The sequence below is a fragment of the Ananas comosus genome, linkage group 16, assembly GCF_001540865.1.
Source record: "Ananas comosus cultivar F153 linkage group 16, ASM154086v1, whole genome shotgun sequence".
In the NCBI taxonomy this organism is placed as follows: Eukaryota; Viridiplantae; Streptophyta; class Magnoliopsida; order Poales; family Bromeliaceae; genus Ananas; species Ananas comosus.
In genome coordinates, this window is record NC_033636.1 from 1,498,597 (window position 1) to 1,515,081 (window position 16,485).

Genomic DNA, 16,485 nt, shown 5'->3' on the forward strand with positions numbered 1-16,485 from the left:
GAACGCCCCTCCACGTGCGATCCCTCGCGAAACGGTACATAAAATATCGCGACTTTCGCGAAAATACCGTTTTGCCACCACCGACCTCTCCTCGATCAACGCGCGATCTCCGCAGATCCGTCCGTCAGATTTGCGAACTGATTGCACCGGTGCGATCAGCACCTCGGAGACAACAAAGCTGCGATTTCGTTTAATCTTGATCGACCGCGGATTCACGACAAAATCCAACCTTTCGTTCCGATCGAAAGAAACACACAAAAATACATATAAAACATGTATTTTTGGATTTTTCTCGAAATCCGTGCGTCGAACTCAAAATCCGTCAACGTCATTAGTTCCAGAATAGCTGAACCGATCGAAACGAGCTATTGGACTGCTATGAATAGAGTCCGGTACGAGCCAGAAGCCAACTTCTCACCGCGGCTTCTCCGGAAAATCGAGTTACTATTCACTTTAAGTGAAACTTGAAAATCGCGTAGAATTTCTGTTTTAACTCGATTTCGCCCGAAACTTGACAAGTGCTTTTGTAATTAAATTACACACAAAAACATCGTCAACTGAGAGTTTAGCTACACTGCAAAAATCTCAATCCTTACACTAAGCCAACACTATGGAGGATTGATTTCTCCTAATAGAAATGCATGAGTGCATATAATTAATGCCATAGAAGAAGATGAGGAGCACAAGCAAAAGAGAAGCCCATTCTTGTATCCTCCGTATATAGTTCCCTACACAAGCAAAGTGTAATGAAGAGAGAGAAATTACAGTTGGAAGAAAATGAAATGAGTCAATGATTGCTGATAGCGACGGTTCTGACTGATGCTTTCACTTTTTCACTCATCGTATTAGATTTATATGTTTATCATGTCTAAATATTGTTCGAGCATAACATGCATCGGTATCCTTGCTCATCAGATGCATGCATATTCGGCTGGGTGGGGTGGGTTGATCAGAGTAGAGTAATTTTTTATTTTTGATTGAATTGAATTTTATATTTAGTTCTTAGTAGATTTTTTTAAAAAATTTTAGTATAAATTAATAGGACACTTACAAAAAAGTGTTCCAAATATAAATCTCTATAATTTAATTCTGTTGTAATGATGTTTGCATCTTACAGCGCGAGAACTTCTAAAAGCATTGTAACTCTAACTCAACAAAATACGTAACCTTGACCCATATTGCGACGAAAGCCAAGCAATTCTTGCACATTCGTGAACCAAATGATATTTTTGAAAAAAGTTTTCACACATTTCCTAGTGACCAAAGAGGTGGCTACATGTGCAGTTGTACATTCCGTGCACACGTGAACAGTACCCTTCATAGAATTTATGGCATATTCGTATTTTCAATCATCGTTCAATTGCGCAACTGCCGAAATTATGAAAAGCTAAACTAATAAGCTATCGATCGAGATTGAAACATGCGATGGAATGAACGAAGAGAAATATTTCGAGCGTAGATTGTTATGTACAAATAATAATTTTTCTTTCAAGATCTACCAAGCAACGTACCCCCAGTCTCTTTAATAAGCGAGCTACACAATTCTTAAAGAAAGACTTCTCATTATTTAATTAAAAAGGTTTTCTATATAATAATTAGGATAAACTTTAAATACCGCTCCTGTAATTTCAAATATTTTCACTTTATTACTCTATAGTTTAAAGCGTATCAGTTTAGTATCTTATGGTTTTATTTTTATCTTTCCGTCAGCATCTCCATTAACTCTCCGTTAAATCATACAAAAGAAAACTTCAGATACCGCACCTATACTTAATTTATTGAATATTTGCTTTAGTATCCTGTGATTTACTGAAATTTTATTTTTGCTATCCAATAGTTCTAACTTTATCACTGATATAACAAAAAAATTATAAATGGAGGGAATAACGGAAAGAGAAAAACGAAACCAGATGATACTAAAGTAATACATTTCAAACCACTGGATATTAAAATGAGAAAACGCAAAATCACAGTGATGGTATTTGAAGTTTTTCCTAATAATTATTTTATATAGAGAATAACAACGCCTAAGCAACTTTTTTATGTTTCTAAACATTATTTCAATAAAGTTATTATATTAACTTTTGTTAAATCCTTCCTCATATCAATATTCATTATTAGAGTTAATTAATGCTCTGAAGCAAAGTCCAGCGAGTCATGAAAGCGAAAAACTCAGAATGAAAAATCTATACGTTGAGTTTTTAGTATTATACTTTTTTTTTTTTTTTTTAACATCATTTCATGCAAAGAAAATCAATTTTCAAAACTTATAAAATTTGGTTCCAATATTGTAAATAATTTTTAATTTTTTTACTTTCTTTTTCCGGTGAACGAGTAACTTCAAAATGGACGATTGATAGTAAAAATTTCAAAAAAAATAATGATAGAAAACTTAAAATTGAAATCTCAATTCATTGCCCATCTTTAACCAACTTATTAGTTTGATTTCCTCTCCTTACATCCATAATGTTGAATGACATGAATTATATTCTCATATTGGATACAAAATGAAATCTTAAATTATATATATATAAAGGGTAAACTTCAAATACCATCCCTGTGGTTTCGTGTTTTTTCACTTTAGTATTCTATTATTCAAAGTGTATCACTTTAGTATCCTATGGTTTTATTTTTCTCTTTCTGTCAGCAAAAATCTTCAGATACCCCACCTATGATTTATCGAATATTCACGTTGGTACTCTATAGTTTTCTGAATTTTTACTTTAGTAACCTATGGGTTTTAACTTTATCGCTGATTTAACAAAAAAATTAACAAAGAAGGTAACGAAAAGAGAAAAATAAAACCACAAATTAGTGAAGTGGTACATTTTAAACCACAACATATTAAAATAAGTAAGCACGAAAGCATAGAAATGCTATTTGAAGTTTTTCTGTACATATAAATGTTAAAAGTATCTACACATAATAACTTAAGATTTTAGGTGGGGCTAGAGCCCTTTAACATACCCAATTTGTAGCTGGCTTGTGAGCGCATGCTAATTAAATTCCAGTAATTTTTTTCGTTAATTAGTAACAAAGTTAAAACTAAAGGGTACTAAAGTAAATATTTGATAAACTTAGATGGGGTATCTGAAGTTTTTGGTATATAATTTAACGAAATATTAACGGAGAAGCTAACGAAAAGATAAAAATGAAATCACAGGACACTAATTTGATACACTTTAAACCATAGGGCACTAAAGTAAGAAAGTGCGAAACCACAGGTGTGGTTTTTGAAGTCTACCCCTAAAAGTATGACACTATGTTAAAAGGCCCAGAGTTTAAGCTTCGTGGTGGAGGAACCAATCAATATATAGAGTTGAGCTGGAATGCTATTATATAGTAGCAAATGGACTTCGTTGCCATTCGATCCATTTATTTTCGATGATAAAGCCTTCAAATCAACGATCAGTATTTTGAACATGAGTGCTATACCAAATGAGATTATTATAATCAATTTAATTTTTTCGACATCATTGCCTAATGATTAAAGGGTTTCAAAATTTATATTTTAATGGTCATATGAGACGTTTCTTATTTAACAGGCGTAAAGATACCAAATCATTTAATTTTGGTTAAAAAATTCTTTAAACTATTTAGAATAGATCTATACTCTTGATCTTTGATTACAAGACTCCTATATATCACTTTTAAAAAATTTTATTTCAACTGTTCATTTTTGTGTCCATGATGAACAAGAGAATAATATTAAGAAAACATGAATTTTGATTTCTAGATGCCTTCAAATTAATTGTATGATCATATTTAATCATGCCGATCATCGTTTGGAGGTTCCATATCAAAACAAGATGGTGGCAACGAAGCCGTTGCTACTTATAGCATTCCAGTCAACTCTCAAATATATATATATATATATATATATATTATATATATATATATATATATAGATCGAGCTCCTATGCTTTTAAAAGTACCAAGTCATGGTGGCTTATAAAGTTTTTAGCTCTTGGATTAAGAGATGTGCGGTTAAGTGATGTGGGCCCCTTAGGGTTAAGTGTGGTGTTGGTTTGAAATAGTACAATCTAACGGGTGAAAATGATCAAAGGCGTAGATCTAACGGTAAAAAATTTATAAGTACTAAATACTTGGTACTTTTACAAGCACCATAGCCGGACTCTCTCTCTCTCTCTCTCTATATATATATATATATATATACACTAGAAAACTATTAATAGCATGAAGTCATTGGTGCTATTGTCATGCCCCGGGGTCCCTTTTTAAGTAAAAAGAAAGCGAAAGTGCCTAAATTTTTTTTTAAAAAAACCTTGAACCCAGGGGATGCTATACCCGCCACAAATACAGAAAACCCACTGTTCACACGGACAGAGTCTCCCCTATATTTGCACGGCGTCGCACAAGTATAAGATACAACCACGGACATGCATGCACCAACCATGTCTACATTCACCACATCACAATATCACGATTTACATTCAACCAATCGCAAGGTTACAATGTTTCGTTCCTAAATCCACATCTGTTATTTTAAAATGTTTCCCATCCGGAAACTCATTTTGAAATACTAGAATCACGAAAAGCGAAAAATTCTTTTTAAAATCGTTTTCGACACGAAAATCTTTTCTTTTAAAAACAGGCTACCACGAGGGGTAGAAAACTATTTCCATAAATCTATATGAAAACCACAAATACCTTTATTCAATTTTCGAAGCTATAATATGAATGAAATAAAAACCTTGTTAAGTGGTCGCTCGGGCTCGATCTCCTCCGCCGCGCCACCGGCCACTTCCTGCCGCCGGCCAGTGCGAGCCCCAGCCCCCACTGACCGGCCGCAGCCATCTCTGGCCTGCCAGCCCTGTAACATATTGAAACCTCAATAGCAATTATCGAACTTTACCCAAATTGGTTAAAATTGTCGAGAGAAATAGTTGGAAAAGTTCCATTTAGCATTCCAACAATATTGAAAGGGTTAAAAATTAGTTTGAAGGAGTTGGAAGGGTTTTAGCGTTGTTCGGTGCGATATAGAGTCGAAACAACGCGAAAAATAGAAATCTGGAGCTTTTGTACCGGAACAACATGATGGCTGCACCGGTACAACTGGCAGACCGAGAGATAGCAGCTCTCGGGTTTGGGCCTCTGCGCAGAGCTGTACCGGTACAAAATAACGTGTACCGGTACACTTTGGTCTGGCAGCACCAAATTGGTCTCCTGTAAATAAGAATTTTTGGGGGGCCTAGTTGCAATTGTTGCACACTATAAATGAACCCAACCCCTCTCCCCTTCACAGCAAACACCCGAACTCTCTCCCTCTCTTATTTTTCTCTTTCTCTCTCTAGATATCTTGCCCTAGAGCAAGGAGGAGAATGCTTGGAAGGTTTTGGAGGAGGATTTTGGTGGATTTAAAGGCTTTAGAAGTTCTCCAACAAGAAGGACTTAGAGGAGCTTAGGGCTAAGGTGAGTTTTATGCAAGAACACATCTAGGGTTTGGATTTTTACCCTAAGTTTTGAAATTTTGAGTTTCTTGCAAAAACATTGTTGAGACATGAGCTCCATGAAAATTCATGGAAGCTCTATGTACTCTCATGGTGGTCAACTAGGGATCATGTTAGATGCCCTAGGAATGATTCGAATGGCTTAGAAATGGTATTAGAGAGCTTCCTAGTTGATTCTAAGCTAGCATTTGCTTAGATACAAGATCAATTTAGAAAAAAATCCATATATGACATTGTTAAGGTATGGAATTTGGGGCTTTTGCCCTAGATTATTTTCGAGATAAATTGACCTCATGGAAATCTAATTAGGGGTATTTCCGATGCGTTGGTGCGCTCGGTTCGGCCAAACGAAAAGACTATGTAAAGATATTGAATAAAAAGCCTAATTTGGCTCTATTTTGGTACAGATCGCTGCAGCACGCGGAATAGGAGTCTGAAAATCACGAGAATCGAACCCCAACTCCTGTGCTACTATTCGAGGTGGGGGGTGCATTCCGAAATCGTTGGATTCCCTTCTATATCTATGTCACACTTTATTGAGCATATACATGTATAGTACCATTCATGCATGATAGGGTGATTAGTATGTGATTAGTGGTTAGAATTTCAATATTATGTTTCTAATGTAGATGAACATAGTAATTGAAAAAGAACCATCGTGGACATGTATGTTTGAACCCTAAAATTGTGTGAATGTGAGACTTGGACCGAGACAATAGTAAACAAAGGTGACATTGACAATAGAGACAAACTTGGCATCGAGAAATGACTCGTTAAACAAGATTTAACAATTAGTGGCATTGTGACAAGAATGACCTAGAGAGTGGCATGAATAAATAGGTAGAAACCTATTATGATAGTGGCATTGTGGCTAGTGGCTATAAATTTTCTAAGTGGGAATTGGATCGATACTCACGATAATTCTTGACTTGAGGGGGGTAGCTCTTCCTCAAGCGGTGCGTTCCGAAATTATCACCACGGGGAGCGCGGTCCCCGAAGACGGTCCCTCGGGTCTTGTAGTGCTTAGAGCCTCCCCGAACGAAAGGGATTTTGGGTTGTGAGTTATTGGGGTAACAAGGTTAACCGGTAAGATTGGGTAAAAGTCAAAGTAAAGTTATCGAAAGAGCATGCATGCATAATCATTCATATTTGATTATAAATAACCACTGACAGCTTTCTTGCAGGCATAGTATTAGCATTAGTATTGGCTACTTTTCTCTTTCTTTGAAATACATATGCCTAAATAGACCTAGTGGGTAAGTCGGAGAGGTCGGTTGCCGAACCCACTGGGAACTTTGTTGTAGTTCTCACACCACTAACCCTACAGATCCGAGCGCGAGCGAGGCAGCAGAGGATCGAGGCAAGTGTATTGCGCAATAGCTAGTGGCTACCGGAGTTTATGCATTTAGTCATTCCCTTTTTGTGTACATGTATCAACTTTTATTTTGTTGATCTATAGTTGTATAAGTTGAAAACAAATCATATATTTTTGGGTGGAATGATTAAGATGTAAAGAAACCTTGAATGAAATCAAAATGAATGTAATAGTTTAGTTTACTAGTATTTGTTTTAAATGTAATCAAATATTATGTATGATTGTATGTGTAGCTTAGAGCTTTCGCTTTCGTTGTTGCTTGCCCTCGTGCAAGTCATGTATAATTACAAATCTCATTGTTTGATTGCTTTATTATACTCGTGCTAGAGCCTTGGGCGGGCAGGGGAGGCCCTGTCCGTTCGGCGTCTGTTGACATGGCCCGAATCCGACCAAATAGGCGAAGCTCGGGGCATGACAACCCCGCCATTTTCTTGGAGATTCTTAGTTTCGCCTAGCATATAGCTCCGGTAAGCTTTAAGAGCATTCTGCGCACTATTTCGGGTTCCGGTTGCCTTTCCGGCGATCCGAGAACACCCCGACACTCCCAAAAGTGAGCNATTGTATGTGTAGCTTAGAGCTTTCGCTTTCGTTGTTGCTTGCCCTCGTGCAAGTCATGTATAATTACAAATCTCATTGTTTGATTGCTTTATTATCTTGTTGCTAGAGCCTTGGGCGGGCCGGGGAGGCCCTGTCCGTTCGGCGTCTGTTGACATGGCCCGAACCCGACCAAATTGGTGGGGAGCGGGGCGTGACAACCCCGCCGTCCGGCCGCCGCCGGCCACTCCCGGGCTCCAACTAGCTCCGGTAAGCTTTAAGAGCATTCTGCGCACTATTTCGGGTTCCGGTTGCCTTTCCGGCGATCCGAGAACACCCCGACACTCCCAAAAGTGAGCACGATGATCCCTGATACGTGCTGAACATCGTGCTCACCTCCGTTGGGGTCAGCGATGCCCCGATTTGCGTGTTAAATGCGATGTAAGCGCTGTGCGCACTGTTTCGCTGAACTTCGCGTTGCTCGCTCGCTTGCCACAGTGGCCGGCCGTGCTCCGAAGTGTGAGCACAACCTCTAGCACGTCGAGACCTGACAGCGGGTGTCTCAGCCCGGGCAGAAAATTTTTGGTTTGCGCTGACGGGCCGTAAAACCCTGAAAATCACATAAAATGATGTGATTATATGTAGTCGCAGGGATTTTTATGCAATTGTATATTTTGTGGTTACTGTTGGCAGCGTGTGCGGGCAGCGGGTGACCTCCGAACTGGTTGTCCAAGGCCCCAGGCCTGTTCGAAAATCGGAGGTTGATTTTCGGTGCGTTTTTCGGCGAAATCCGCCGACGAAATGCGATTTCAGTTCGAAATTCTTCCGACAGTGCGTCACGGTTAATTTGTGTTGTCGCTGAGCCTTGTTGGCTGGTCACTCTTGTCGTTTCTAGGGTTCAGAAATGACGAGTGAGCGACGGTGGATTCTGATGTCGAATTTGACACTTCCGGGAACCCGGATCGGAACGATTATCCGACGATAATCGTTTCGATGTGAGAAAGTGTGTTCGCTGCCAAGTAACACGAATAGTTGAGTTTGGTGGCGGCGGGTAACTCGTAGCATCAGTCAGAGAGCTCTGGGACAGTTCATGGGTCCCGGCGGAGTTTCGGTGCGATTTTCAGGGCTTTCGGCGAGTTACGGCAATTGGTTTTGGAAAACTGATTCCCGTAGGTATACTGGTGGGGATTGGGAGTTAGTGGTTCGTGTTTTTGGGTTGGATGCTAACCCGGTGGACCCTTCGTAGGTCCGGTTGATACTTCCTCCGCAGTCGGAAGACTAATACCGTATACGTATCGGTGGGTATTTCGACCCGAAGTCGGTACAGTGGTACACGCTCAGTGACATTTCCTTCACTCTTTCCTTATTGTTTATCTTGCATGTTATATATTGAGCCTAGCAACTATACCATATCTCTTTATTGCTCTACTTGGTTGTATACACAGTATCATGTTTTAGAACTAGAGCAGTTTCGTGATTATTTGTGAGATTTATAACCTAGTCGGTCAGTGCGTTGCATCTTGTATTGTGACCTAGTTAGTCAGTGCGTTGCATCTGGTATTGTGACCTAATTGGTCGATTCTTGTATCTCGTATCAGTGACCTATTCGGTCAGCTTACTGCATTGTTATCGTGACCTACTTGGTCGGTTGAACTATTTGATGACCTATACGATCGGTATACCCTGAGGGGTAGGATTGTCGACTAGTTGCCGATAGTTAGCTATTGAGCATATTAGCATCGATTGCCATTGCTCGTACGCATTTCACAAACACCAGCGATCTGATCCACCGCAAGAGGCTGTTCTTTTTTGAAAAAGTAGTTGGAAGTGCCAGCCCGTAAGCCCAAGAGCTTATACTGGGGTTATATGCTTTCAGACCCAAGAGCTTATGCTGGGGTCATTTACAGATTAGAGCAGTTGTGGCACAGGCCTGAGGTGTACGGACCAATATGGCAGTTTTAGATTGGGTATTTTGGACTTGTCGTCCGATTGCTTCATTTATACAGTAGCGGTAGTTATTCATTTATACATCTCGTTCATATATTTATTGTTGCTACTGTATTACACTTACCCATATCTTTGTTTATTCTCCTTGACTGGTGAGTACCCATCGTCCTCGTCGGCTTGCGGTACCTACTGGGACGAGAGACATGTGTACATGTTCTCTCACCCCCTATCCCTATTACAGGTGACGTCGCGGGTCCTAATGGGACGATTCATGAGAAGCGTACTTAGCGATCGATAGAGCTACCGTCCTGTTATTGGTTAAACTCTTAAACTCAGTTTCTTTTAAATAAATGACTTAAACAGTAATTATGGTTCAGTGATTCATTACATTTGGATTCATTTGGCTTTATGAATGTAATAAAGAATTTATGATTCTTGCAAAAATGAAAATAGTTTTCTACCTGTAGTATCCTTGGAGTTTAGCATTTGAGGCTTGTCGACAGCTCTGGAGAGTGTCGGGACAAGTCCGAGTCCTGTTGGCGCGAAATAGACGCAAACTGGACTCAGCGGGAGGCGAGAGCAGAGAGTTAACATTGCAATCTGCAAACAGTAGATTTTCAGCAATTGGTACCGGTACCACACAGGGGCGTACCAGTACCCAGTGCATTTTTCTGCGCAGACTGCTCTCGGGTTGGCCTTCTACTGCGTGGTACTGGTACAGCATTGACTTAGTACCGATACACTAGGGTAGGTGAGGGGCAGTTTGGTCTTTTGGCTGCCTCGTTGTTCTCACCCTTACCTACTCCCTTATATATGTGTAGGAGAGCTGAGAGAAAGGTTTGTTGCTGTTCTTCTTCTCCTCTCTCTCTCTCTAGCTTGGACCATACGTGAAGGAGCTCTCGGGTGGAGTCGGATCGATGCCGACGTCGCGCCGCGGTGCCGTTCGAGCGCGCGTTCGTTGTGGTAGCGTGGTTGGGAGGCCGGACCAGCGTGTGGTTCCGCTTCTATCGACTTCTCGCCGTGGTTGGACGCGCTTTTGTGGTGGGTTAAAGTGATGCTTACCGAATTCTACGGGTTTCCTCCTAATCTATCTATTACTATATACTAAAGTAGAACCCTTTATGAACCTTATGTGAGAAGCTGACACGTGGCTTTCTATATACTTGCCACGTGTCAAGTTCAAATATAGATTTTCTACTTTAGAAAAAATAAAATTAGATTTTTTAAGGAAATAATATCTTTTACTACATAGAAAATCTATGTGTCAAGGATTAATGAGATATTTGAGAAATTCACGGATATTACGTTGCGAAAGAATTGGCGGATGCGGATATTAGATTTTCTACTTTAGAAAAAATAAAATTAGATTTTTTAAGGAAATAATATCTTTTACTATATAGAAAATCTATGTGTCAAGGATTAATGAGATATTTGAGAAATTCACGGATATTACGTTGCGAAAGAATTGGCGGGTGCGGATATTACGCGTGAGAAGGAAAATATTTGAGAAACGCGTAAATAGAAAATATGATATAAATGCGAGGGTAATATTGTCACAAAAAGTAACAGATACTTTTATTTCCAATCATTAAATAAGACCTAATGGCAAAAAATTAATATCTTTTACTATATTATTAAAAATCACCTATAATGAAAGGGATTTTATTTCAAAGTCACATATAATTATATTGAGATATTTGAGAAATTCACGAATATTATGTTGCGAAAGAATTGGCGGGTGCGGATATTACAAAAATATTTATCTTTATTTGGGAATAAATTATTACAAGCTCAAATATAGATTTTCTATTTTAAGGAAAATAAAATTAGATTTTTTAAGAAAATAATATTTTTTACTATATTATTAAAAATCACCTATAATGAAAGGGATTTTATTTCAAAGTCACTTATAATTATAATTGGAGTATCAATACTAATAAATATTATTACTCTATTAATTAGAAAATAATTTTAATATATTATTATTAATTTTTATTATACCAATTAAATATAATTAATATAATTTAGGCGTGAGAAGGAAAATATTTGAGAAGACAAAAAATTAATATCTTTTACAATATTATTAAAAATCACCGATAATGAAGGCGATTTTATTTCAAAGTCACCTATAATTATATTGAGATATTTGAGAGATTCACAGATATTACGTTGCGAAAAAATTGGCGGGTGCGGATATTATGCGTGAGAAGGAAAATATTTATCTTTATTTGGGAATAAATTATTACTTAGTTAATTATTTGAAATGATTGGTTGAAAATTACTGAACATAAAAATATTAATAAAAAAGGATAGAGGCATTTTTGGAAAGAGAAAAAAATTCAAAACTCACGCTTTTATAAGTAGTATAGATATAGATATTGCATGTCACTTCCCTACTATCACTCCTTCTGTAATTTTTATTTCGTAATTTTTTTTTTCCTGCTGTCACTCCTGTAATTTTCTTAGTTCTTAAATGTTGATGCTTTAAAATAGAACATATTATTTTCATTTTATTATTTAAATACGAAGCAAGTATTAATTTTTTTTCTTAGATGTCTTATTGTTCTCAGGATATGGCACTTGTGTATGATTCTATACGTGACATCACTCCTCTTGAAGACAAATGGAAGATCAAAGTCAGAGTGATTTGTCTGTATACTTTGCCTGAATTTCATCGTCCAGAGGTGGTGAATAGTCTAGAGTTAGTTCTTTCTAATCAAAATATAAGATACGATTTTCATTTTCAAATTGAACATACGTTTGTTTTGTTTTTACTAAAAGATACTACATAATTTGTTTATTTCTATTTTAGGGAGATAGGATACATGCAACGGTAAGAAAAGCTTTCCTAAACAAATTTAAAGGCCTTTTTATGGAAGAAAAAGTTTATGTGATCAACCAGTTTGGAGTGGGGCAGAGCAGCGGCTCCTACAGGACCACTATACATCCTTACAAAATTAATTTTCAGTATTCTACAGTTATACATGAGATGGAAGATGTTTTGACAATATCAAAGTATGGATTTATATTTACCCCTTTTGATGAAATACTTGCTAATGTCGCTGATGACAAATATTTAGTAGGTAAGAGTTGTTACATGCATCAAATATTTAATTTTTAAAATTTAATTTTTTATATGTGTACCTACTATATTGATTCTTACATTTTATTTTTCTATTTTATCAGATGTTATTGGAAAGCTTTCTGGAATTAGTAGAATAGAAGAAAGCTGCAAGGACGGTAAAGAAACAAAAAAGATTACGATACTACTTGAGGATGACAAGTAGGTGCTCATAATTATAAATATATCTTTTGAATGTTTATATGTTTTTTTTTCAGTTAGCTGCTTATTATTATAAATAGGTGACTAGATTGACAGTTATATCTAAAATAAATTATATTGTATTTATCAATCTGATAACTTTATAAAACGACATTCATGTCTACATCTTAAATAACGGTACTTTACGTTCTTTGAGTTTTCTTACTAATATAAATATAAATATAAAAATCATCTATCGATATAATATAAACAAAAAATAAGCAGGCACATATATGATATAAAATGAATTATTTTATAAGTAGCATTTGTAGTATAATGGTCCTTTTAATTTGTATTTTGGTCATTTAGTATTTTTTTCTGTAAAACTTATAGCAACAAGAAACTGGGTTGCACATTGTGGGAAAGGTTTGCTGAATAACTTCATACTTATAGACAAGTGGGGGATGAAGGCCCTGTCATAATTATAATGTAATGGTGCAAAATAAAAAACTTTGTAGATATCTCATTTATTCAAACTTTGGATATTATTTATATTCTTACTAATTATACTAATTATTGTATATCTATGGGCAACATAGGTTCACGTAGTATATCAAACTCTCTTTATGCACCCAAGATGATGATCAACACTGATATATCAGAAATATTGGAGTTCAAAAATAAGTAAGTTAACCAATAACCTTATTTTTTTTTTATATGTATATTGTTCACTTATATTAAAATATAAAATTTAGGATTGTAAGCGGAGAACTAAGTCAATCTATGGTGCTTAGTGAAATTTCAACTCAATCCACTTTTTCTCTAACGGATGACTTCCTAAAAGTATCTCAAAAGAAAACTCTGGCTAAAATTCAAGAATGCCAACAGGTAAACAAGTATAAATATCTTATCCATGTTTATCGTTTTAATACATTTTATTCTCTTATTCTTAATACTGAATATATATCATCTTTTCAGCCTTGTGTATGTGTCACTCTAGCAACTGTTCTAAGTGTTGAGACTGAGCGTTGCTGGTACTACAATTCTTGCAAAAAGTGTAGCAAAAAGGTGATTTCTGATGGAACTGGATTCTATTGTGAATTTTGTGAGAGAATGGTAACTTGTGTTGGACTAAGGTGAGAATTTTTACTTTTGCACTTGACGTGTATGATTTAATGTGATGTTTTTCTAACAACAACCTACAATATGTATATAGTTTCAAAGTCCAACTAAGGGTGATAGACGAGTCTGGGAGTGATTCGTTGATTTTATTTGATCGTGAAGTTGTCCGGTTTCTGCAAAGTACTGCCGCGTTCATTTCTTCCCGTTGTACAAACTCCCCGTCCATCCTTCGTAAGGATTCTTTGATAAATTCGTTAAAGGTGCACTAATCTTCCCGTAATCCTTAACGAATTCTTTAATGTCATTTGTAATTTTTCATATCAATTTTAGTTATCATTTTGTTTTGCACATCAATATATAAATGTAAATTGTTTTGCATATCAATTCATAGATAATAGAGCATGNCATTTTGTTTTGCACATCAATATATAAATGTAAATTGTTTTGCACACCAATTCATAGATAATAGAGCATGGTTGAATTTTGTTTTTTACTTGAGTAATTACTTTAGTCCATAATTTTTTTCCTCTAGCTTTTGTACTTTAATATATACTATAATTAAGATTGATAGTATATTTCTTTATTTGTTTAAAAAATATAATATTAATTATAATATTTTTTTTTATCATCACATAATAACTTTTGTTATTTTATATTATTATATTATCCGTGCATCGCACGGGCCAAATACTAGTTCTATATATGTTAACTGCATGTGTTTTTAGCTTTGTTTAGTATATCGTTTAGCTCGATTCTTGAAATTTCATGCCAATGAATTTAAATTGGAGCTTAAAAAATTAGCTAAATCATGCATGTTGGACTTGGATTTGACTTAGGAGAAAACTGACGTTTCTACACCGCTATTTGAACAAACTACCAGATTTAGCTCTAGGAGCCGTAGTTTATTTGTATCGCGGCAGTTTGTGAGCGGTGGATACCTAGAATAGTGTAGAATAATTTTACGCTCGTGCTGGGATGCCGAGCTTATTTTTACAGTAATGTTCAGACTGTTCCAGGTTGTCAGGTGCCGTTGGGGTTGATGGTGGACCCAGATTACTGTTTTTGCATCAAATTATGCCGAGGGCACGTGAGTTCAGTTGTTTGACTCTGTTTACTTGACTATAGCTTGTGAGAGCCTGATTGAGCTCGACAGAAACACGCTTGCATACTCGGTTGGGTAGCGCCGACGAGTGCCACTCCGGAGTTGGGCTTTGTGCTTTTGCATTGATGTCGTTTTGTCCTGATTGGACTTGCTCTCAACTGACGACTTGGTTTCGTGTCAGATAGTGTAGCTTCGACAGGCGGGACGGGTGTGTTTACAGTCCTAATGAGATTGGGTCAGATTGGACTTTCCTACATATTATTGGTGTTCGACCGAGGTAGTATAGGTGCATATAGCTATAGATTTATTTCATCTTTCTTTCTATACTTGTTTACATCTGTAGACTTAGTGGGTGAGCCGTTGAGATCGGTAGCGGTACCTACTTAGAACTACTTCTTTTTGCAGTAGTTCTCACGCCCAATTATTGGAATCTTTTGCAGAGTTTTCTTCTTCGGCTGCTGCTGCTACTGATTCGGATCGTGGAAAGGGAGTCGCGAGTTAGATCCCTTTCCAGTTGTTGCTGAGCTAAAGTATACCAGTTACAGGTAGTGGTAGTTTTTGGGTTCATATTCATACTTTTGTTGTATCTCGCTGGAGCGAGTGTTTTGTATAGCAGGATGCTTGTATGTATAGTGAACTTCTGTTTTTATTTATATCATTTTTTTTAGCAGCTCTATACTACTAGTTGTAGTTTTGTATGTTTACAGGTACAGCTATCGCTTCGTATACAGAAAAAATTCTTTTGTATACGGCGGATTTGTCGGCGTGCCCGGAGAAACGAGTAATCCGGGGCGTGACAAATTAAGTTGGTATCAAAGCTTACTATTAGATCGTTGGGGCCTAGGAACCATAAGTTTGGCAAACCTCAGGAGGGCAAGACGCGAGAGGCGTGATTTATCGCGAAAGTCAATGATTGATTATTCTAACTCTTCCTAGAGCGGAGTGAGTGATTGAAGAAGTGCCTGTTTCGATCCAGAAAAATTATGTTGGCTGCAGACGACATAATTTTAAGAAGAAACAGGAGCCACCTTCCAGACTTTCGTTTGATTGGGTCGAGAGTGTTTGTGTTTTATCTGACCCTCTTTTCTTTTCTTGGCAGCTATGTATCGATGTCGTGGTCGACCGTCTTTGCGGGATCATGCCGCACCTCCTGAAATGCCTGAGCAGGCAAAGCCGAGTGCGCGACCAGAGGCGCACCCTCTGACTTGAGGGAGCAGTTGGCTGCTTTGACAGAGGTAATGAGGGAGCAGGGGGAGTTGTTAAAGAGAATGTGTGAGAGGTTAGCTCCGCCGCAGAGCACAGTACCAGAGCAGCCAGTTCCACCTCCGCTTACTCTAGTGGCAGCACCAGCTGTAGCAGTACCCCCACCAGCGGCAATTCCCCCAGCGCCAGTTGCAGCTTTTTGTGAGGCACCGCAGTTGACTGAGGCTGAGCAGGAGCGGATGGCTGAGAGACTTGCCCGCTTCCGTCGTTTCGATCCGCCGACCTACGATGGCAGTTGCATTGAGGCTTGGGTTGTCGAGGGCTGGGTCAGCGCGATGGAGAAACTGTTTGAGAATCTATTTATTCCGGAGCGGGAGCAGGTATACCTGGGAGTTCACTGTTTGGCTGGTGATGCCCATGCTTGGTGGAAGAGGGTGAGGTGAGACTACGGATTGGTGGCTTCACAGAT

At 37.6% G+C, this 16,485-nt stretch overlaps 1 protein-coding gene across 1 annotated transcript; it reads left to right on the forward strand.

The window, feature by feature from the left end:
* LOC109722571 lies at window positions 11,901–16,017 on the forward strand. The gene is made up of 8 exons (XM_020250664.1): window positions 11,901–12,011; window positions 12,140–12,410; window positions 12,514–12,567; window positions 12,959–13,015; window positions 13,189–13,273; window positions 13,345–13,477; window positions 13,568–13,705; window positions 15,913–16,017. The coding sequence occupies exons 1-8, from the start codon at window positions 11,901–11,903 to the stop codon at window positions 16,015–16,017; spliced, it is 954 nt and encodes a 317-aa protein (XP_020106253.1).